This window comes from Acanthochromis polyacanthus, chromosome 2 (genome assembly GCF_021347895.1).
Source record: "Acanthochromis polyacanthus isolate Apoly-LR-REF ecotype Palm Island chromosome 2, KAUST_Apoly_ChrSc, whole genome shotgun sequence".
In the NCBI taxonomy this organism is placed as follows: domain Eukaryota; kingdom Metazoa; phylum Chordata; class Actinopteri; family Pomacentridae; genus Acanthochromis; species Acanthochromis polyacanthus.
Window position 1 is genome coordinate 35,601,521 of NC_067114.1, and position 24,694 is coordinate 35,626,214.

Consider the following 24,694-nt stretch of genomic DNA (forward strand, 5'->3'; position numbering starts at 1 on the left):
CACATTCTTCTAAAAAACATGGTCGACCTGAATGTCAACCCATTTCTAATCAGGTGGTATCATTCTTTGATTTCAAACTGTCCACAGCAGGTAAAATTCAACTCTCTCCTCCCCAGCACTGCTGTAAGCAGCACGGGGGTCACCCAGGAGTGCGTCAGTTCACGCTTTCTCTTCATTTTGTATACCAGCGACTGTGCCAGCACTCAGTCAGATCAATATGTCATTACGTTTTCAGACAATACCCTTATTCGCAGTTTGCTCACATGCAATCAAGGCCGTCATAAAATTGCTGTGAATGAACTTATTAACTGGTGTGACACCCAACAAACTGCAGATTAACACAGAAAAAAACTGTTGAGATGCTGTTGGACCCCAAATCAGTGGGTGACCATAGTCCTGTGGCCATATACGCCAACAACATCAAATAGGTCACCTCTTTTAAACACCAAGGTGTGCACATTCATAGCAACCTCAGCTGGCACACGCAGGTGGCAAGTGTTTGTGGCAGGATCCATCATTTTCACTGTGCAACCATTGAGTCCATATTTAGGTACAGGATCACCTGCTAGTGTAGGGCTCTTACAGTCAAATCCAAAACTCAGATTCATGACCTGGTGAAGATGAAGTACGATCATGAGTACCACTGCATCAATCATGTCTCAGGACTTGTTTGTACAGGCCACCATCAGACAGGCAAACAACGTCCTGTCTGACCCATCACATGTCCTGTTTCCAGAGTATGAACTGTTGAGGAAGTACAGAGTCCCGCTGTGCAGGCTCAACCGCTCCAAACACTATTTTATCTCTCTCTGAATCAGGTTCATTAATGAGCAGTTAGGTGTAGCTACCAAAAGGAGGTAATTAAATGTTGTGTATGTTGGGATGTATGGGGGTAGGTGTGTATTTTTAGCTTTTTATGTTATTGTAACTTATTTATATGTCTAAGATTATATTCTACATATTCTCTGTGTTTTTTTGTTGTAGTATGTGTTCTGTCATGTGTTGCAGTGCAGCTGCAACACATATTGTCTTTTCCTTTTTCCAAGACAATTTCTCCCACGAGGGACAATAAAGAGAACTTTTAACTTTTAACAATAGTCAGCCATAATTTCAAAGGTGTCACTTCAAGGAAAAAAATCATTGCATGGAAACAACTTTTTTCAAGATTTAAAAAAAAGATGTGGCCTACATACCAAGTTTCTGGGACTACAGTATGACAGAACAAAATCACAAGCCTTCACAAAGACACTGGTAAATGACTGACTTTGTGTTTTTTTCCCCCTTGTATTCAAGATTCAAATGATTTCAATGCATTTAAAGCACATCTACCTGGGTCTGGGTCCCTTCTGCTCCATGTAGTCAGGAAGGCCATTCTCCTGGATTTGGGCATCTCTTCTGTTCTAAAAGACACCATTTAAGGTGCACAAACAAGTCCACTAATGTTACAAAAAAGCCACAAAAGTATCAACAAGGAATGATAACAGCCCTCATATTCATTCAAATGTGACAATATTAATTGACTATATCGACAGATAAAATGACAATAAAGCTATCTATCTCTATACATAATCCATGTAGTTTAGCCTTTTATGATTTAGTTCCAGTTTATCTGCAAACAAGCAAATTTTTCTGATGTAAAAATGTAAACAGCAAAATATTAAGCCAGGTTGACAAGTACTCCATAAAAACACTATTAGGAAGCAGCAAATAAGTTTCAGTATAGCAATGCATTTCTATTCTTCTCACTCTGACACTAACAAATCTCTTATCTAATCATTTCTTTTAAAGCAATGTATAGACTGAGGTTGTAACTAACAGTTCCGATTATAGTTTAGCACGCCAAATATTTTCTCTGTTAACCACTTAGTATATTAAAAAATGGCAAAAAATAGCCCAAATGTTCACAATGTCTCAGAGTCCCAATGTGATGATATCAGTGTCTTGTGTTGTGAAATCAGCAGTGTCATTAAAGTCGAAAATCATCCCATGTGAAAAATGACTCGCTCTAGTGCAAAAAGATTCATGTAGAGCTACATTAATCTGAAAACCAGAGTCAGGCATTTGGCTACTAATGACTGCAATCGGTCCCATAGTTTCCTGGGCAAATAAACTCCTTTACACAAGCCGTTTATTGATGGTTCACAGAGTTAAGTAACAGCTCACTCCAGCTGACACAAAGAAGTATGCATACGTGGACCTACTTGCCCAGCTGGTTCCTTGAGAGATCAAGCATCCTTAGCTGAGAGCACTTCCACTTATTGGTGGCCGGGAGTGTTGCAATGTGATTCCCACACAATCTCAACGAGACCAGAGCCTAACAGGAACATGAGTGAGAGGAGGAGTGAGATACGGCAAAACACACATTTGCATTTTCAGTTTAATAGCAGACAGTTGTTAAACTGAAGTTATAAGAACAATGCGGTTTGTGGTGCTCCCAGCTAATAACTATTCAACAGCATGGATGACACTAGTGGTAGAAGATGACAAGGATTAACAGAGGTCTGCCATGGCTATGAAGCTACCTGAAGTAACAATCAATTCTACCCAGTATAGACATTATGAGACAGCTTTGAAGCAGCCACACTCCCATAAGAAATGGAGATGCATGTGATTTTCTACATGAATCAGTTCTAAAACAGATAACTACTGAATGAAAATAATTTGCATTTGTTTTTCATCTATATATTCTTTTTTAAGTTACTGATTTTGAGTATGCATATCAGAAAAACACAGTAGGAAAGGTCTGTTGTATTTTGTTATTCCATTTATCACCCCCTGATTTGCTGGTTCTGAACTGGGTTGTACAACAAAACTTTCTTAAGATTCTTAAGAAACACAGATTTTGTTCCAAACATACCCTCATGATAAAAAAAGCAAAAATAAATACATCTATATATTGTTATTACTTGTCCCCCTCCCTCCGTAGAAGTTCTAGTTATAGCCAGCTAGAAATGAAGACTATGCTAAAACCGTAGACTGTAGAAGAAAGATGGACGTAGCTGACATTATCCAGTTCTAGATTAATAAAGTCAAACCTGGCTTGTGTCCAAAATCATCCGTTCATTCCCTACTTCCTACTGTCTCTCTTGGGACTACTATATCGTGAACTACGGTATACAGGGAGCTCTTTGGCAAAAGCAACACTTTTGGACACTACTTAAGTCTCAGCACTATTAATTAAGGCAGGACCTTCTAAGGTGTGAAACAAGAGTGCTAACCACTGCACAACCCTGCTATATAAAAGATAGTCCTCAAAATCTGTGGAAATGCCACCAATCCTCAGTTTTTCTTTATTTGCTTTATCTGTTCTAATGATCATGCGAATATTTATAATGGAAAGAAACACAATTGATCATCAAAGAAGACTGAGAAGCTTTGTTCCTATCCTTGACATGAGTTCAAACATAATCATGGTGGGTGCTGGACTCCACAAGGGCTGCAACTTGTCTTTGATCCTGTTCATTATATTAATGGATGGGATCTCCATGTGCATGTTGAGAACTCTGACCCAGTCTAATCTGGTTTGGAAACCAGAGTTGGGTCATTAGTTCTCTGTATTTATGTTGGATGATGTGGCTCCCTTGGCTTCGTCATGCCATGACCTTCAGCGTACACACTAAGAAAGTTTGCAGGCCAGTGTGATGCGGCAAGGATGAGTCAGCACAATGAGGTCATGGATACAAGCAGCAGAAATAAGTTTCCAATGTGGGGTTCCTGGGCTCAGCCTTAAAGGGTGGTTGAGAAACTCGGACACCCAAAGGAAACTCAGGGTAAAGTCCCTGCTCCTTCACCATCTGAGGTGGTTTGGACATCTGATTAGAATGGCTCCATGGTGCCTTCCTCTCAAGCAGGGAAATGCAACTAGATTCAGACCTCTGAGCAGAAAGTGTTGGTCTTTGGAAGCTTTGCTGGGAAAGGAATGCCGTCATGCCTTGCTTAGGCTGCTTCCACCGTAACCCTACCCCAGATTAGCTGTTTACATTGATACTACATTTCATTATTTGATTTCAGAATCAAATTTATTCTCCAAATTTTATGAGATTGGCATGACGACCTTACTGCAAATATGTTTTCTAAGAATTTCTCGCACACAGCAGGCTGTGACTTCTCTCTGCACTAGTACTTTCAATGGATGTGTACAAAATTCTTGATTTGCAATTCTATTGAGGAGCTCCACAACAAATTCACCAAATATGCAATCTGTCAGCAAAGTGAGCCAAATAAGTATGCATCAAACTGGTACATGATCTCTTGGTTTAAAGGTGCCAAACAAGAATGTAAAGTCAACCTAACAACTGAGTCAAACACAAAGCTGCAGTGCCATCTAGGCTTTTCTGGTCGGATTACACACAGGGGTCTGACGTGTTTTTAATTTCAAATTTTAGTGACTGTATTGTTTTTTTTTTATCCTGATATTTTTTAACTAATAATTTCCCTCCAGCTCAATAACAGAAAAAATCTGATCCAGATGGTTCCTACCTCCAGTTCAAACATATATGAAGGAAGCTCCGTCAGGCTGTTGTCAGAGAAGTCCATCTCTTGTAGGTGTGTCCTCCAGAAGATGGAGATGGTGTTTGGAAGACTCTCAATTACATTAGAAGAAGCTTTGCATTGCTTCTGCAGGGAGAGGAAACAGAAGAATATCGATTTGTGATACTATGCTGACATTTTATTCTTGTTGTTACATATATTTCAGTACATATTTTTTTTATCAGGGACATCCAGGTCGATCAGAATCAGCAAGAATCAAAGCAAGTGCTTTGTTTATGTCCACTGCCCCATGTGTTTGTACATTTGAAAAATTTGCTTAACAGCAATATCAATCAATAACTGATTAATTGTGAGTACACATTCTTTATTATTATTGGTCATGCACAGATACACGTGGATGCAGGCATGATACATTCCTAAAAAGCACACAGTACATATACCATTGAAATAGAAAATTTATGTTCTTAACTGATCCTAATTTGATTTAATTCATTAAGCGCCAGCCGGTGGTCTTTAGGCGTAACAGAATACTTTCTTATGGCTCCCCTTTATGAACTAAATCCCATAATACCCAATGTTAGCAGCGTTAAACAGTAAAACACTCCACCTGGTTCCACAACCAGGTACTACAACTAATCTACAGTAACTGAAGTGGGATTTATGAAAATGGTGTTGGCAAAAATTAAATACTGACTAAGATCAGATCAGCTGATGAAACAAAAAACAAAACAAAACAAAAAATAAACTTCACATCACTAATTTTTAAAAACACACATGCATACACACACACATACACATAGAAATTAAGATAATGCTGTTATATTTGCCACAGAGGTGACTCTGTCAACTCTGTCTTGGCCTTTTGTCCAGTCAAGGATTTAAGCTTTTTTCTGCTCACTCACACCAAAATTCATCTTTCTTTTTTAAAATGGAATGATTTAATACTTTTCTTCCCAGAAGTAGAGCAAAACCAATGACGACACATATATTAGTGGAATGCAAAACAAAAACTCTAAACATTTTGTGTGAACATTCATTGTTTTCCTAAAATACTATGCTTGGCATGGTGGACAAGCCTCAATGAACATATAGTCCATAAATAATGTATATTCACAAAAGATATTTATTTAATAATGAAATAATTCCACACAGTTATACCCAGAATATCAAACCTGAATAACAGCAACTAGAATGTTCTGTTCTAAATAAAAGAATAACAGGAAATACATCAATATCAGCGTCTTACCAGTGGACAAGCCCATGGGTCAGGGAAGCTGGTCAGTTTGTTTCTGCTCACGTTGAGGAAGCTCAAGGATTTCAAACAGTGCATGACTGCAGTGGGCAGACTGGTCAGACAATTATCAGACACATCCAGCTCCCTCAGCTTTCGAAGACCAATCCAGTTAGTAACTGCCAGAGTAGGAATAAAGAACACAGTCAAACTTTGAATTAGATCACGATGAAAATCAAGTGCTTTTTCAAGTAAAAGAAATGGCAAACATATTCAAGCCCTCTTCACTCCAATTGTTTTCTCCTTTTTCATAACTCTTACTCAAAAGGTATCTTCTGAGCTTGGACGGCTGATGAAAATGTCAGAATAAATCGTATTGGGTACTCCCATGGCAACAACACTCCCAAACAGCAGTGGCCTCCCCCAGCAGGACCATGCACTTCACCACACCATAGCAAGCAGGAATATGACAAAGATTTCAAAGCAGGGACCTGACCTCCACACACTCAGTCTGATCGGTTATCCACAGGATGCACAGAGAAAAAGACGTCTCCACAGAGGCTCCACCTCACGACCCACAAGATGTAAAGATTTACTTCCAATGTTCAAGGACACCCTCAGAGATCTCATCTCATTGTCTCAATGTTTCAGAGCTATTCCGGTGGCACAAGAGTGACCTACACAATATTAAGCAGGTTGTTTAATGTTGTGGCTGATTGATGAGCAAGGTCATTCCAAACATCTCTGACAGAGTACAGTTGGGAGTATTTAGGTGGGACTGCAAAAAAAAAGAACCTCTAAAAATGAAAATAATGTATTTATGGTATTAACCTAGTTTATGTCTATTTAATTTCAGCTCACTGTGAGAGTATCTATCATGGTTGTGTTGTTCTCCCATAGACTGTATATAAAAGACAGACAAAACTACCGGGTTTAAAACGAGAAGCCACTGTGGTGCAGGTATCAGACGTGCTTGACTTGTCAGATTTGCTCTAGGGCGTTGTTTACAGATGACACGCCCTCTGTAAGAATCCCAATTTAAAACAGAAACCTCAATCTTAGCAACGACAAAGGTAGAGTAAAACACTCAGCTGTATTAATAAGTAGGAATGATTTGTGATGTGCTCATTTTTGTGGAAATAATGCCAAATGCATAATGGTTTTAAATCCTCTCTCATAAAAGCATGTGGCTGCCTATTGCTTTACTTCAAATTTACCACACTTTCTTCCCTCAGAAAATAGGGGTCTTATTCTTTTGCCTGGTAGAGATTACATAGTTACTACATTTGTTCTTTTAACTATAATTCAAGGAACCTTTCCAGGGTGTCACTTACTTTCACCTTAACTAAGCTAGGATAGGCTTTAGCAGATAATGGATGGATTATCCATGACAACATTAAGTAAGTTGGATTCATCAAAGTAAGATCAACATGTCATGGATATAGCCTTTCAACAGTTTGCTGAAGAACTCTGGTTGCTTTTAAAAAATACTGTCCCTTCTACAACTCTGACAGTCTGGTGGAACATTTCTGTAAATTACAAATTCTACTCTCACCCCTTGTAAATGTATTTCCATTTGCCAAAATCCAGGTCTCCACCCTCGCAAAACCTCTATTTGCAAAGCACATGGGAACACAAAGGGCCTATACTTCAATACCTTCTCCAAAATAATCACTTCATGTCATTCAAAAACTTGGTCCAGAAATACAAAATTGGAGCAAGCAGTCTTCTCAATATATACAAATCAAATCAATCTTTAGAAGAGAAACTGTCATAAGAAAAAGCACCTCTCCATGATTTTAAATGACATAAAATAACTTAGAGATCACAAAAACCTTTAAAGTAAAAAAGCTACTAGTCAGTACAGATAATTGTATTTTCGTGATGCCATGTATGATGACAATAAAGCCATTCTAATTCTAAGATAGCTCCACAAAGATCCTAAAAATAAAACGGAACAAGGACCTTTCCACCTCTCCCACATGTGACTGCAGAATGGATATCTGAAAAACACATTCACTGACAACAAACACTATCCTACTGCTCATTCAACACAAAGCCGTTCATCATTAATAGAGCGCACATTACTCAATATAATAAAGCACAAAAGCATCAGCATAGTTTCATTAAAACTGTCAAAATTTGGGGCACTTGCAAGTTAAATGTCAGTATGATTTCAATGTTCTTACATAATATGAATAGTTTTTTTATGTGTGTGGTTATAAATTTTATGATTTATTATTTTGTGTCTTCGATTCTGACTGTTCTAAAGTGTAAAATATTCGAAGGATAACCACCCTTGAGCGGTCTGCAACTAAATCACAAAATACATTGTAAATTTTAAAGTAAAAAAAATCTTTGCCATGTACCACAGCCTACCTAATGATGCTTTCTGTATTTATCGTTATGGCTAGAGGAGGCTGAAGCACACTGCTGAGCAAACCTCTTCAACTTTACACTTTTTTTTTTTTTTTAAAAGAGAGAAAGCAACAAGGCCACACAATCCCAGGTCACAGACTGTAGGAACCAGGCCGGTATATGTGGACATTAATAGATCTGCCACTCTCAGATCTGCGTTTATTTTTTGGCCTTTTTTGGCTTTTATTGACAGGATAGTAGAGAGAGGAACACAGCAAAGTGGGGAGAAGAATGGGGGAACGGCAGCAAGGGGCCATGAGCTGGAATCAAACCCATCGAACACGGCCATTGCATCGTGGACTACAGCCCCCGTTTATGGGTTGCCCATCTTTTACATAGTCTATGTGCTCTTTGTTTCACCAAGCACGTGTCTCCTCTATTATGTGTCATGGTGAAACAGACACACTGACAGGAGGAGATCAAACAAAGCCAAGGATCGACAGGACAAGCAAAGAAAACGTCGCTTGAGCTGACAATGCATTTTACAGTACAAGTGTGGGCTAATAATTGTGGCTGGATATTTTATTTTTTGCTTGCACCCATGTCCACGACCTCCAAAAAATGTGCTACTTCCATATCTCATAACTACGATTATGTTTCTTTTTTTTTAATAGTTTCAAAAAATTCTGTGCTGTAATGGTGAAAACTGGCAAAAAGCAAAAAAACTGTGACTCTTAGAAAAACACATACAGCTTCAGCCATGCAGATTTACATGATCAAAGCTTTAGGTCATTTAATAGGATATTTCACTGGTCCAGCTGGGTCCTGGGGTATGATATGATGATACGAGTGCCAGTTTTGCTGCAGCTAAAACAGCTAAAAAAACTCTGGTTGGCTCTTTACTGATGATAAAGTTGAGGTTGCTATACTCTTTCAAAATCATTTTTACATGCAGCTGACTTTGTATTCTGTTATTACAGTTTTCAAAAGCTTTTTTAAAAAAAATCATTTTACATATATACATACAATAGTTAGGTCAAATCTGAGTTGTAACATACTGGGAAGGATGTCAAACAGGACTGCGAGCTGGTTCTTGGCAGCAGAAAGCTTCTGGATGTGAGTCAGATGGAGAAGTCCGGATGGCAAACTGTTCAGCTGGTTCTGAGACAGATTTACGTGTTGTAACCTGAGGCACAGGAAAGACTGAGGTTGAGAATCGAGAGCTGTCAGTTTCTTCTACATGAGGGACAAGCAACTACTTTTGATGTATAACACAAAAAGCATTCAAGTAATTAATATTATCCTATACGTGTGTCAAGATACACACGTGGACAAAATTGTTGGTACCCCTCAGTTAAAGAAGGAAAAACCCACAATTCTCACTGAAATCACTTGAAACTCACAAAAGTAACAATAAATAAAAATTTATTGAAAATTAAATAATCAAAAACAGCCATTACTTTTGAATTGTTGATTAACATAATTATTAAAAAAAACAAACTAATGAAATAGGGCTGGACAAAAATGATGGTACCCATAACTTAATATTTTGTTGCACAACCTTTTGAGGCAATCACTGCAATTAAACGATTTCTGTATTTGTCAATGAGCGTTCTGCAGCTGTCAACAGGTATTTTGGCCCACTCCTCATGAGCAAACAGCTCCAGTTGTCTCAGGTTTGATGGGTGTCTTCTCCAAATGGCATGTTTCAGCTCCTTCCACATATGTTCAATGGGATTCAGATCTGGGCTCATAGAAGGCCACTTTAGAATAGTCCAACGCTTTTCTCTCAGCCATTCTTGGGTGTTTTTGACTGTGTGTTTTGGATGGTTGTCCTGTTGGAAGACCCATGACCTGCGACTGAGACCAAGCTTTCTGACACTAGGCAGCACATTTCTCTCCAGAATGCCTTGATAGTCTTCAGATTTCATCGTACCTTGCACACTTTCAAGACACCCTGTGCCAGATGCAGCAAAGCAGCCCCAAAACATTACTGAGCCTCCTCCATGTTTCACCGTAGGGACAGTGTTCTTTTCTTCGTATGCTTGGTTTTTGAGTCTATGAACATAGAGTTGATGTGCCTTACCAAAAAGCTCCAGTTTGGTCTCATCTGTCCAAAGGACATTCTCCCAGAAGCTTTGTGGCTTGTCAACATGCATTTTTGCAAATTCCAGTCTCGCTTTTTTATCAGTTTTTTTCAGCAGTGGTGTCCTCCTTGGTCGTCTCCCATGAAGTCCACTTTGGCTCAAACAACGACGAATGGTGCGATCTGACACTGATGTACCTTGGCCTTGGAGTTCACCTTTAATTTCTTTGGAGGTTGCTCTGGGCTCTTTGGATACAATTCCAACGATCCGTCTCTTCAATTTCTCATCAATTTTCCTCTTGCGGCCACGTCCAGGGAGGTTGGCTACTGTCCCGTGGGTCTTGAACTTCTGAATAATATGAGCCACTGTTGTCACAGGAACTTCAAGCTGTTTAGAGATGGTCTTATAGCCTTTACCTTTAAGATGTTTGTCTATAATTTTTTTTCGGATGTCCTGGGACAATTTTCTCCTTCGCTTTCTGTTGTCCATGTTCAGTGTGGTACACACCTTTTCACCAAACAGCAGGGTGACTACTTGTCTCCCTTTAAATAGGCAGACTGACTGATTATGAGTTTGGAAACACCTGTGATGTCAATTAAATGACACACCTGAGTTAATCATGTCACTCTGGTCAAATAGTTTTCAATCTTTTATAGAGGTACCATCATTTTTGTCCAGGCCTGTTTCATTAGTTTGTTTTTTTAAATAATTATGTTAATCAACAATTCAAAAGTAATGGCTGTTTTTGATTATTTAATTTTCAATAAATTTTTATTTATTGTTACTTTTGTGAGTTTCAAGTGATTTCAGTGAGAATTGTGGGTTTTTCCTTCTTTAACTGAGGGGTACCAACAATTTTGTTCACGTGTGTAACAGCCTGAAATGAATACTTAGGTAGAGATATTTATTTATTTGTCATTTTAACAACAGTAAGAAAGAAAATAAATATTAACAGTCAAGCTATAATAACAGTGTAACTTTAAGCCCCTCAACTATTAAGATGATGCCGATCAAACACATTCAGTCCTTGTATGTCACATCACTAGACTTTTTCAGGCATGGGATATGGAATATTGATGGCGTCATTAATCTGCTAAAGTGACAGCTTTCTATCATTCGGACACTTTTTCCTTTATGTTTCTCAGGGCTTTATTTCGACATACCCCCACAGTGACAGAGAAAACTGATTAGACAACACACCAAATGATGAATAATACATAATAATGCAACAGCAAACTGATACAAGCAATCTAAGCTATAATAGGAGCTTATCAAAATGTCTAAACAATAAACAAGCTAGTTTATTTATGATAATATATTGAAGCTGGAAGCTCAGGACTCTATCCGTGGACAGTCACAAAGTAATGCAATATGCTCTTTACGCCGTCTATCAATATTTTGCATTTTGAGGCACAACTTGTCACACCTGTTCAGTTTGTTATTTGAGTTAAAAATATACAGTGTGAAACAAATTTATTAGACCACCACCCAGTGTAAGGTGTTGCTGATTGCCCAAATGTGTTTTTGTGTGTTTCTGTAATGGTTAATCCATCAGTATGTGCAGCTCTTTATATCTTTAATGCTAAAATGTAATCACTCCACCAAGGAACGCGCCAGAGTCATGTGATAATCGGTGTATGTGAATCTGTCTGTCTGCGCACAAAATTACTCAAAAACAGAATAATGGATTTGGATGAAATTTTCATGGGAGGTCAGAAATGACACAGGGACCACCTCAATACATTTTGGCAGTGATGTGGCTTATAGTCTGAATCCACAGATTTGTTGCAAGATAGTGACACAGTGACACTGTAAATATGACAACAAGTGAACGCTACATCACCTGCCTTCTGGCGATCACATGACTGGAATCCTACTACAAATCCATCGGGACTTGTCCGTCGGAAAACACACAAGGAACAACTGACTAAATTGTGGACAGGGTTTAAGTCAAAATCTGTTTGACACTGACGTATCTAAGCAGACACTGTCCAGTACCTGGAGCAGATGACCTCCTCTGAGTTGCACGCAGAAGGCAGCTCTTTCAGCAGGTTGTCAGAAAGATCTAGAGTCCTCAGGTGGATGAGACCCCAGGGCACCACAGAGGGCAGAGCTGTCAGGCTGTTTGATGACAGATCCAGGTGGGTGATAGACGAGGAGACGTCCATAAACCAATCTAGCTCCAACCAAGGCAACTCCAGGCCACTCCAACACACACTGACAGCCTGCAATTTAATGAAGTGGGCTGAGAATTAATATAAGTCCTATCTGAAATACAGACAGGAAGAATATGGTAAAACTTGCATTAATAAACGGAGTTGTTACCATCGGTTGTTAACGTTTCTTCAAAAATTTAACATTGAGCACAAGGATTTTGAAGCAGTGCCATTTGATTTCGTTTTTAAACAGATCTAAGATTTCAGACCATAGCTTATTTGGAAGTAAGATTTTTTTTAATTATTTGCTGTTTGTTTTAAATAGACAGTGTAGCAACACACACACTCTTCTCTACAAATATTGGAACAGTGAGGCCAATTGCATTATTTTTGCTGTAGACTGAAAACATTTGTGTTTGACATCAAACAATAAATATGAGACAAGAGATCAACATTTCAACTTTTATTTCCAGGTATTTCCATGCCTGATACACAACTTAGAAGACAGCATTATTTGTAATGGAACACCAAATTTTTAGTTGACCAAAAGTACTGGAACACAGACTTACAATAGATTAAAGTGAAAAAGACTTAACATTTAGCTGCACATCCTTTGCTTACAATAACTGCATCAAGCCTGTGATCCACTGACATCACCAAATTTGTACATTTTTGTTTTGTGACGCTTTCCAGGCTTTTACCGTAGCCTTATTCAGTTGTTGGTTGTTTTGAGGGGTTACTCTCTTCAGTCTCCTCTTTAGCAGGTAAAATGCAGCTCTCCAGAATGTACACATTGATCGTAGATATTAAGGGCTATTTATTGTTTGGATAATCAGTGAAATAGGACACACCAGGCCAACAAACACACCTGTCTGTCACATGTTCCAATACTTCTGCTCACATGAGAAATGAGTGGGTTCAAACAAAAGGTGCTATATTCTAAGTTGTGTCAGATCCAGATGTAAACACCTAGAAATAATCTCATATTCATCGTTTGCAATGGGGAAGAAAAACAGATGATAAAGAAATATATGATACAAATCTCTAGAGTTTTATAAAAGACTGCGTACCTCCATGAGAGGTCATCAATCACAGCTTATTGCTAGGGTCAAAAACTAAACACACAACAGAAGTGAATTAACAGAAGATATAAATTCTGACTAACAATGGCAATCTCTTTTGAAAGCTTTACCTTTAATGGTTGCAAGACACAGACCTTATCTCCTTCTGCACTGGAGGTTTCTTGTATTTTGAGTCTAAGGAGATGTTTGCAGAAGGCTGGATGGTCCATCAGGGTGTATGAGGAGAATCCTGCTCCATTTTTCAGCAGGAAGTCAGCTATCTCCTCATTATCTAAAACACAAAACACACTTTTTCACTCTGTGATCCAAACCTAATTTTCCCCCTAAACCAAATGACATAAAAGGAGGATTCTGATGTTACGCATTACTTGGAAACAATGCATCAACAAAGAAAAAAAAGAGTTTTGATGCAGGTACACTGTGATTACCCACTTAGTTAATCACTGACATTACAGTGTGTATACGTTTTAGAAAACTACCAAAAGTCAGGAAATACATCAATAATGGTAAATTCTATGAAGATAAAAACCCTACAAAAGTGTAAAAAAAACCCAAAACTGTAACAGTGAGCTGTCAGATGCTGTCACTGACATTTCATTTCCAAACTCAGTTCTTCATTACACCATCCGTGCTGATTGTGTGGACGTTTTCTTGGGGGGGCAGGACAGCCAGATTTAACCATTATCAGTGTTATCATAACTTTATAATGTTGTCTGTGCTGTTTTTATTGGTGTTGTTGGTCCTCTTTGACTACTTGTACTGAAAAGCCCAACCAGGAACGGGAGTTGAAAATTAGCTTCATGCTATACACTCTATACGTAATACGTCACATGTTTTCTATGTTAATTGCATGGTCCCTGATCAAATAAATAAACAAAATAAAACAAATACAGGCACTGACAAGGTGCTCTGTGGCACTTCTCAAATCATAAAATGAAGATGTATCACTGTTACCTTCAGATACTTGCAGGGATTTAATGAATTGCAGGAGCATGCAGAAGGTTTTCATACAGCATAAATTAGCAGTGGACCAAAAATATTGTTAGTATTTCTCACTTTCAGATGGCTTTATCAAAGTTATAGCTTTAATTACATTGAACAATATTTTAAGACCAATTTATACACATTGGCTAGTTGACAAACTATTAACTGAAATGGTGTAATTGTCACACCTCCCGCTCCTGTGACCAGACTGATTATCTAATGACAGACAGCTGTGCGGAGTGCGCAGCCGGGAGTAATTGACACTCAGTGCTGCATAAAGCCTGGCGTTCTCCATTTCCCCGACGCTGCGTCATTGACAATTCTCCCTGCTACACCTCGCATCCTGATTCTGGCTGTTCTCCGTTTCCTCCACATCGTCCTCCCCCTGGACTGTTTTTTCCCTGGATATCCTTTGCCACGTCTCCGCTGCTCAGACCCTGTTCCCCCCTCTGGACAATCCTGCCAGTTTTCCCAGCCAACGCCACAACCTCCACCGGTTCTGTCATCTTTGCCCTCTCCTGTCCTCCATATCCCTGGACTAACAGTAAGCCACTTCCCTTTTAGTTTAGTTAGTTTTATGTTTTTGCTCTTGTCTCGGCCTTCGGGTCCGCCCTTGGTTTTGTTCAGTTTAGTTCTCCTTTCTGCCTTTTCCCTCCTGCTTCAGTGGTTAAGAGTTTTCTGTTTGTTTCCTTGTTTTATTCGATTAAATCATTATTAATTCACCATCCCGTCTGTGCCTTCTGCCTGGGTTCAACCCTGTTGTATGACAGTAATAGCATTTTAAGCATTATTTCAATACAGCTGCAAATGTATCTGTGCTATAAAGTAACTCGGTGCTACTATTGATAAAATCATCACTTCACCAAGTCTATTCTCAACTGTTGTGCACTGACATAGTTTTCACCATTTTTTCAGTTTTTATCTAATATGGCATCAGCAGGTTCTATTGATTCCAAAATAGACAGACATTTTCAGGAAGGAATCAGTTCCTATCAACAACCAAGAATCACACTGATCATAAAAGTGCCAATTTCCTAATCAGCACACAAATGTGTACACATCTGGTACACAGTCATATGTGATCAAATATGTGTATTCCATTCGGCTAAAGATGCTTCTTTTTTCCAGTCAACAACCCTGGAATTAACCAAGCAGTGTTCACAGTCTTTTCAAGAAAGAATTTTTAAGGATATTATTAGTAACATAAGTTTCAAGGATTTCCAGCATGTTCTAGTCCCTTAAAAGTGCCTCAGAAGAGACAAGGAGTGAGGAGACAGAAGACTTCTGGAGAAGCCTGGAGAAGTTAGAAGTAAGGAAGCATAGCGATAACTAATTGAAAGATGCAAGAATGACACACAAGAGCGGGAACAAGGACCAACATTCACATTTTGAAAAGCACAGACAGTGCAACTATTTTTGACAGAACTGCAGAATTTGTTTTTGACACAGTAGAGCAGCAAACTTGAAAATCTGAAAGTACAATTTGGACAGCAGCGTGGCTGATTTCCCGACACTATTTATTGTGTGTCTCCCTACTTGCTTGTGCAGCAGCGTACAGCGGCAGCCCGGTGATGACAGCAAATTCATCACTGTGGATGGAACAGTCTTTGGCATCAGCGTCATAGCTTTGGACCAGCAGACGAACCACATCCAGGTGACCCTGCTGGCAAGATGTGGCGAGCATCCAGTTCAGCAAGTCTCTCTTCAGACATGGACCTGACAAGGAGCCAGAGAGCCATCAGCAGTCAGTGGAGGAAGAGTTTTTGAGTCAAGTGTTTTTTCAGCGTGGATGAGGAGTCCAAAAATTGCAAAGGGCTATTCTACTTATATGTTTTAAATAAAATAGGCATCAACCATTAAATTACGCACACTGGTTATATTAGTTATATAGACTTAGATTTATTTTCTCAGATTTTACAGTACATCCAGAATAACTAGGGATTACTCAACACTTTCAAAGTATTACACACCATAATTGTAAACTGACTTTGGTCTAAAAATGAGTCCTCTTTTCAATTATTAAAGCGTTAGCCTTGCAAGCAGTGCAAGTACAATTGCATCATTTGACAAACTGCAGCAGGTTCAGTAAGTCCCAGCTGCAGGACAACAAATTGCCTATGGTATCAGAATGAATAAACACATCCATCCATCCATCCATTCTCTATACACCGCTTTATCCTCACTAGGGTCGCGGGGGGTGCTGGAGCTTATCCCAGCTGACTCGGGCGAAGGCAGGGGACACCCTGGACAGGTCACCAGTCTGTCACAGGGCTACATATACGGACAAACAATCACGCTCACATTCACACCTACGGGCAATTTAGAGTAACCAATTATCCTCAGCATATTTTTGGACTGTGGGAGGAAGCCGGAGTACCCGGAGAAAACCCACGCATGCACAGGGAGAACATCCAAACTCCATGCAGAAAGATCCCAGGTCCAGACTGGGATTTGAACCGGGGATCTTCTTGCTGCAAGGCGAAAGTGCTAACCACTACCCCACTGTGAAGTCCCTGAATAAACACATGTAATATGCAAAATAAAATGCCAGCTGTGGTCTATATGTCATGAACATTGAATTGTTTCATTTTGTCCTACCAGGTATAGAATCTAGCAGCTCTTTGGCCAGGCTGGTGTGGCCATAGTATGCTGCCAGAATGGCTGGGTTGGTCTTGGATGGCTCGTAGGGCACAGTGATACGGACTTCTTTTAGGAGGTAACTCACGCTCTGTAGATCACCATGCTGAGTGGCCACACACAGAAGATGTGCCTATAACAACACATAATGGGAACAAATGCAGTGTGTAACTGACACAACATTCAGCATTAACATCAACATTAAAGTTATCTTTGTATGTCCATGCATAACATATCTACAGTAGAGCAAAACAGTTTTTGACAATCTCAAATACTATCATGAAATACTTGTGGAAAAATCTTTTTTGTGTTTCAAAAGGTGCGGCCACATTAGACAGACACAAATTATATTTCTTTTGTTTATTGCTTACAAGAAATCTAACAAAATTAAACTCTTGACAGTTTCAACATGCCGGTTCTCGACATTGTTGGTATAAAAGTCAATGAACAACAGAGAATGTGTTCAAAACTGAACAAAAAATAAATAAAACATCACATTGTCAAAATAATATTTAGTAGTCCTGCCATTAGCACGCAGTACAGCTCTAATCCTAGCTGGCATGCTTCTCATGAACATTGGGGAACACTGTTGAGGGGTGATCTTGTCCCATTTTTCTTGAATTACTGCTTTTAATTCTTCTAAATTTTTTGGTTCACACTTTAAAACAGACCATTTGATAATCCGCCACAGATTTTTCAGTGGGGCTTAGGTCCAGGGATTGAGCTGGCCACTCTCAGACATAGATTCTGTGTTCCTGCAGCCAAGTTCTACTAGCCCTGTATGTGTTTAAGGGGCATCATCTTGCTGAAACATCCAGTTTTGACCTCGATGGAAGAGTTCACGTGCAGAAGGGACCATGTGGGCATAGGCGTCAGTTTAGGGGGGGACGGTGGGGATGTGTCCCCCCACTTTTTGTCAGGGGTCATTTTGTCTCCAACACATTCAAATTCTTCACATGTAAGCCGTTGTAAACCCAGTTATTTTCGGCAGTATAGAAAATTCCGACGCTCCTGAATGTACCATCCGCACTCAGCCGAGAGTTGCACAGACATGCAGCACACCTTCGTGAGGTTAAAAAAAACTGTGCAGATGCTAAATTTGCGCCCGTGCCAAGTGGACGCTCCGACCAGAAGTGTGCAGGGGCAAAATTTCGGCCCGGGAGAATTAGTACTATAGCGGTCCACAGACCCCTCTACCCGCATGTACCGATAGTTCAACAGGTTGAGCCTCCGCCTTTGGTGTGGTGGTTGTGAGTTCGAGCCCAGCTTGTGGCATTTTGCCGCCGTTCTTCGACATTTTCTCAAAGTGCTGTGGTCTCCATCCCCCCTACTTTTAAAAACAAACTGACGCCTTTGCATGTGGGTTTCAAGAATGGCACAATACTTGGCAGAGTTCAATGTGCCATCACAGACAGTGACATGACCAACACTAGCAGCACTCATGCATCCCCAAACCCTGATACCGCTTCCACCATGCTTGACAGTAAGTACTGTACATGCTGGAGATAATGCTTCACCTGGCCTTCTGTGTACCCTCACATTAGCAGGAGGAAGATGAAGCTGGAAACTGGACTCATCTGATCACAGAATCTTCTTCCAATTCCTGACTCCTTGTTTCAGCCATTTTTTTCTCTGAAGAACTTTCAAATGTGTTGGGTTTATATAGACATGAAAGAACAAAAATTCTGTCTTTTAATAAAAAGCACACCCTTCATTAGTGGATCACTGGTACCAAAATGACCCAATACTCAAAATTTCTTACATCCATTCAAACATTTTCTATACAGCGCTTTGTCATCTGTAGGGTCACAGAGGACTGGAGTCTGTCCCAGCTGACTCAGGGTGAAGGTAGGGGACACCCTGGACAGGTCACCAGTCTATCACAGGGCTACACATGGAGACAGTCAACCAAGCACAGTCACATTCACACCTACAGACAATTTAGAATCCCCAATTAATCGCAGCATGCTTTTGGACTGTGGGAGGAAGCTGGAGAAACCAATGAGAACCCACACTGCACAGGAAGAACATGCAAACTCCACTCAGTAAGACCCCAGGCCAAGGTTTGAACACAGAACCTTCTAGCTGTGATGTGATAGTGCAAACCACTGCACAAGCTAATATACTATAAATCAGTTAAATTATTAAAGCATATTACTAATTATGGTCAAGATTTTTAATTCCCATTTTTACAGTGAAGGTCAGGTGTATGCATGCATTCAGCTGTATAAGTTTTGTTGTGTATGGGTTCTGGGCAATCATCATTATTTTGGGTAAATGTTTAATTCACCGATTGTAGTTCATTATTTATTTACAGTTAAATTGTACCTTTTAACAGCCAAATGATTAAATGGGAAGCCAAGCCTTCCTTAAGCCTACTTACAGTAATCAATACATAGAATGCACTAAAGGAAGCTCAGTCTAAATGTCAGTGGAAAGCACATACTGCATGTTTATTCAGTGAACTTCAAATATGTTTGACACAGATGACAAAATGGAACAACTGGAACACTGTCGAACCTCTGCTGTAATTTTTTTTCTTTTTCAGGTTCAACTAGGTTTCATGCTTCCTCCTTTAACACTGCCAGCCTAGCTCATGACAGTGAAGTGAAGTGGCCCTTATCTTACAAAGATATAACAGGTTGGTCAAGGTTGCTGGACTTCCTATTTCCTTTGAATAAGTCGAGACACAGAAAAAACACATGAAGTGTATAATACACACAAAAGGTGATTAAAGGGAACAGTTCTACTTTAACACTTTACGCTTCAGTGCGTCGTAGGTGTACCGCCGGCGGTACACCTACTAATTTGCATAGGAATTTCAAGAATGTCCGACGGGTGCAAACACGATTATACAAACACTATACGCCGATGGAAAGCTTAGATTCTCATGAAACCACTTTCAGATGCGATTACCACAGCGGGTGAGAAAAACACATTTGTCTGACAAAAACAAATATTCATCCATCCATTCTCTATACACGGCTTCAATGCACACAGCGCGACTCACATTTCCGGGTTCATTATTACACACAGAAAAAAAGATTCCACAAAAAACGGCCATAATCCAACCTTTTACATCCAGACAACACAAGCCAGTAAACTATTTTGTCCAAAACATGTCCTGAAGTCGGTATAAAATCCACGAATCGGTCGTTTTCAAGGAAATGCACCTCACGATGTGCGTCCAATATTCCCTGTATTTTTCATCATTTTTTTTATTTAAAAATAGAATATTAGCGATTTTTTGTACTGAAAACGGCTGGAATTGACTGAAGCTTAAAGGGTTAAAAAAGGAATCTTGACAACACCTGACAAACAAGGAAGAATTCCTTTCTATCTATATTTAGCAGTGCAAAAAAGAAAAAAAAACCCCGGCTCAGGCTGGAATTAAAAAACAGTTTCCTGATATCTGAATTTGATGCTGCACTGTGTGCACAAGATTCTATCAACAATATCCAACAAACAGGCCCAAATGTATCACTCTGTCCAACACTAGACTACCTTAATCCTAAAGGTCAAAAAAAGCTCACTCCCATTCACTGGTTGAGAACAGCCAATTGAACATCTGTAGTTATCAGGAGCTGATAACTGAAGGCTCTGCCTCCCATTCTGCTCTATGAACCACAAGTAACCCTGCACATTGACAGCATGTTCTTTTGGAATAATGTTGTACTATCAGGTCGTTAGAATAAGACGGAGCTTGGTCATTAAAGGTCCCATATTATGCCTTTTTTTCAGCAAATTAATCAAAGTCTCACGTCTCTGAAGTGTGTTCTGCTATTATGCAACTAAAAATTCTGCAAAGATGGTTCATTTTTTCATGACTGTACACACCTAAACTGCCTGCATTAATCTTTCAGTGTCAACTGAAATCAGTTATTGCAAAACCAAATCCACCAAATTTATAATTTTCCTGAAAGTGTTGCAGTGGATTTTAGTTGTTCCTTAGATTCTACATTTCAAGTATTAAACTAAACAACCATATTTCCAGTAAAAGGACATTCCAGAATCTGCCTCCAAACAGGTGGAAGATGACATTAAGAAGTGAAATAGGTCAATATGAGAAGTATGAGTTGGGATCTTTATCCATTTTAAGAATCAGTGAGATGAAGGCTTGGGTATATGCTAGTGGTAGTTTATCATGTCAGAGAGAAACTTGAAACATTTCTAAAAGCAGAAGTGGTAACTGACCGGAGAACTTTTAAAAAAAATTTCCCAGGGCAGCCATCCAGTCCTGGAGACTGCCCACTCTACATTAACTTGACAGGATCTTTATCTTGCTAAGATTTAGTGGCGTCTCTCCAATCTTTGTATTGTTCCACAGGTAAGGGAACATTTAAAGGCACTGAGCCCGTCAAAAAATGGTGCTACATCAAGCCCTGTTCTCATAAATAAAATATGCATAAATCCAAATAATAGTGACTCTGAATGTTGAGTTAATTTTGGTAGAGCTAGTTGTCAGTATGCCTGACTTATTTGACAGATTTGTTGTGAGGCCATCCTGCCCTTTAACTGATGTACAAGAAGGCATCTCTTTTTTCCCCTTTGTTCATAGTACTCAACAAGATTTAAACAGCATCTTATCTGCAGCCCTAGTGGGCAAAAGACTGACCAAAGTTTGGAACGCAGGTCTCTCCTTGAACAGCTCAGGAGATGGTTGAGTTCAGCTGTTGTTGCTCACGTTGTCTCTTTTGCATGCGGTAGTCATAAGCAGAGTATGAGACTATCGACTGCCTACGGAATGTTTAAAAGTTTTCCATAATATAGATAGTCTGGATTTCTGTTTTAATGGGGTCCAAAAAGAGCCCAACAGATTGAGTGATAAGATTACAAAATTTCGCATCAGAGTAGTATCGGATACAATTCCTAAGAATGACTCTGCTTATGTTGGGTTTCAAGTTTCAAAATGAAATATCAAAGGGAAGTGACCTGAATTAACTAGAATATAGTATTCGACTGAGGTTATAAAAGGAAGAAGGGTCTTATACATAAAAAATTTCGTCTAACATCAGTGAGAGACATGGATAAGTGAGTAAAAAACAATATCATTGGATAAAAAAAAAACCTCCATAGATCAAAGCACCCCAATTGACCATAAGTGTGGCCAGAACTTGTGACATCTCAAACGGTTTATTTATCCTAGAATTAGATCTGTCTGGACTGGAATCTGTCACACAATTGAGGTCTCCTCCAAACATAAGCCTACAACTATGTAGACCAGGGAGTGACAGTATAACTTTTAATAGAAAGCCTGCAATATCCCATTCAGTCATACACACAGACAAGAACAGCTGCAGTTTGGTAAGGAGGGCCAGTTACTATAATATATCCCAGAGTTACATATATCAGAGTTAAAAGTTTACTTGTTGATTAATGAGTGCCTTTCATTGTAGGTGGATTTTAGCATAAAAATATTACCTATTCATACTCTGCTGAGTTGTTGATGGTTTATTGAGCATAAGTGTGTTTCTTGTATGAATGTGATGTCTGAATTTAAATGTTGGAAGTAAGAGACTACTGTAGCACACTTTATTGGTCCATTCAAGCCCCCTTCATTCTAAGACACTACATAAATGAAACCTCTCCCTCTCGTTGGCTGTTATTTATTACAATTTATCACTGCCACCCCACATGCCACATACTATTTGAATGTGGCTTAGCCAAGCCAGTAGCACAGTTGAGACTTACCGCATCAATGTAGGGGGGGCCTGCACTGCACTCCAAACAGCAGGCTTGTTGAATCAGCTCTCTGGCAATCTCCTCCTCTCCCTTGTCATATGCTGCCTGGATGTTCTCTAAAGTAGGAGAAGGAAGTGTAGAGCTGGGCCCAGTTCCCTCCACCACTGATGCCTTAGCTCCCATTGCCTCCCTAGGGCCTGGCAACACAAAGGGGGAGGACAGTGGTCAAAAGAGAGTTAAACCTGCAGCTATGATCCCATTCTCCTCACAAATGCTATTTACCACAAAGTATTACCTTAGACTTTACAGAAACACTCAACCAGAACTAGGTCATCTTATTAAAGAAAGTTGTCAAAGCCTCAACTAAAGCATAGCTGACAGGATTAGTGCACACTGTGAAAGAGTAATCGCCTCTGATGTCAGGTGTAACATGTACTAGATAACGAACTTACATGATTCAGACAAGTTTACAGACAAAAAATTAATACCAATAATATCTCAGTCTTCAAAGTACGATACATACATTATGTATGATGGTAAATAATTTCATTTCTTAGAAGTTTCTAGAGTAAATTAGTACACCACTACAATGACCATATCAGACAATGAACAAGTAACAGAATGGAAGTTAAGTTATAAGGTAAGAAATGGATATTCTTGGAGTACATACAATCACACAATTGGTCGAGGTCAGTCATTTCCATACTTCACAAATTAGTATCCAAATCATCATTAATCAATAAAAAAATAATAATCTTACTCAAATGTTTTTAGTGTAGTATTTTTGATAGAATAGCTGCAAAGTAAAAACTAGCCCTCTTCACCGAAACATTCCCTGTTAAGTCATGATATTCATATTTACCAACCCAGAACAACCTTTACTGGGGGGAAATCGTGTGCTGTGACAAAATGAGTCTACTTTAAAGAGCTCTGTGTATCTCTGTATCAGTTCTTTTTTTGCTGAGTTTATAAGCCATTAAAACCAAAAAAATATGAAGGATTTGAAACCTAGGGCACGCTGAGCCAAGCAGAAATAGTGCCAACCTAGCAGAAATAAAAAAGAGGAGTTGGTCTAACTTTTGACATGATTACTTCGTGTGTGTTCTGATTGGGTCTTCAGATGATGGGTTGTGGCTTTCCAGAGCGGAAGAGGTGTGTTCAGAAGAAATTTGCATAAAAGATGATGTAACGCTTTATGCAGTTAGTTAAAATCTCGAGATTTCGCTCATGTTTGTTCTTACAGTCTCTGTATTGAATAAACATAATTCACATCAGACTCTGAAGACTGCTTAAAGACTATTTCTTGAAAACTTTTTGAAGACTCCAGGTTTTCATTCAGAACTGATTTTTGACTGTGTGTGACAAAGCTGCCTGATCATCACTGGCCCTGAGCATGCAGACTGAGTCACAACACCAAACTGTGGTAACATTAAATAGCAAACACATTAAGACATATTAAACACATTAAACAATAGTGTGGACAGCCAAGGTGAATGCTTTAGTAAGCTCTTAGCATCAGCTAAAGATAAGAATTGAGGGCCAAAGATGTTCTGTGTTGTCTGACCAGAGCTGCTTGGTGACAGCAACTTTAACAAGCTAGTCAAGACTAACATGAGTTCATCAAAACATGAGGTCAAAAATCGTGACATCTGAGCTCCTGGTGGTTATTATCACCATGATCCACAACAACAGGATCTGTTCAACATTCTCTGTGTCAGTCATTGACAACTACTACAACTCCACAAGGGCACCTGTGTCTACATCTGTCCTATCTATACAACTAGCACAGCCATGTGACATCAAGGGAAGCCGGATACCAAAGTAGTGGTTTACAGTAAATGTTGTTCTTAGGGACCTCTACTGACAGTGAACACTTTGTAAGTTCCTTTGGGGAGAAGACTTAAGCAACTCAATTATTACACCATGGATGAATAATAGGAATCTCACAATGCCAATCATTTGATTCTAACTTTTTAACTAGCCAAT

General features: G+C 39.3%; 1 protein-coding gene across 6 annotated transcripts in view; it reads right to left on the reverse strand.

Moving 5' to 3' along the window:
* The window catches only part of lrrk1 (leucine-rich repeat kinase 1), an 81,155-nt gene that overhangs the window by 42,585 nt on the left and 13,876 nt on the right, over positions 1-24,694 (reverse strand). For 5 of the 6 annotated variants that reach the window (XM_051960340.1, XM_051960323.1, XM_051960331.1 and 2 more), the window contains 10 exons: positions 22,718-22,905; positions 16,988-17,159; positions 15,926-16,105; positions 13,516-13,676; positions 12,166-12,392; positions 9,139-9,266; positions 5,738-5,901; positions 4,480-4,617; positions 2,202-2,314; positions 1,330-1,400 (listed from right to left, as the gene is read on the reverse strand). In XM_051960340.1, coding sequence (XP_051816300.1) covers positions 1,330-1,400; positions 2,202-2,314; positions 4,480-4,617; positions 5,738-5,901; positions 9,139-9,266; positions 12,166-12,392; positions 13,516-13,676; positions 15,926-16,105; positions 16,988-17,159; positions 22,718-22,905 — 1,542 coding nt within the window. The remainder of the gene's footprint in view (positions 1-1,329; positions 1,401-2,201; positions 2,315-4,479; positions 4,618-5,737; positions 5,902-9,138; positions 9,267-12,165; positions 12,393-13,515; positions 13,677-15,925; positions 16,106-16,987; positions 17,160-22,717; positions 22,906-24,694) is intronic. The other variant, XM_051960345.1, reaches the window with a different exon arrangement.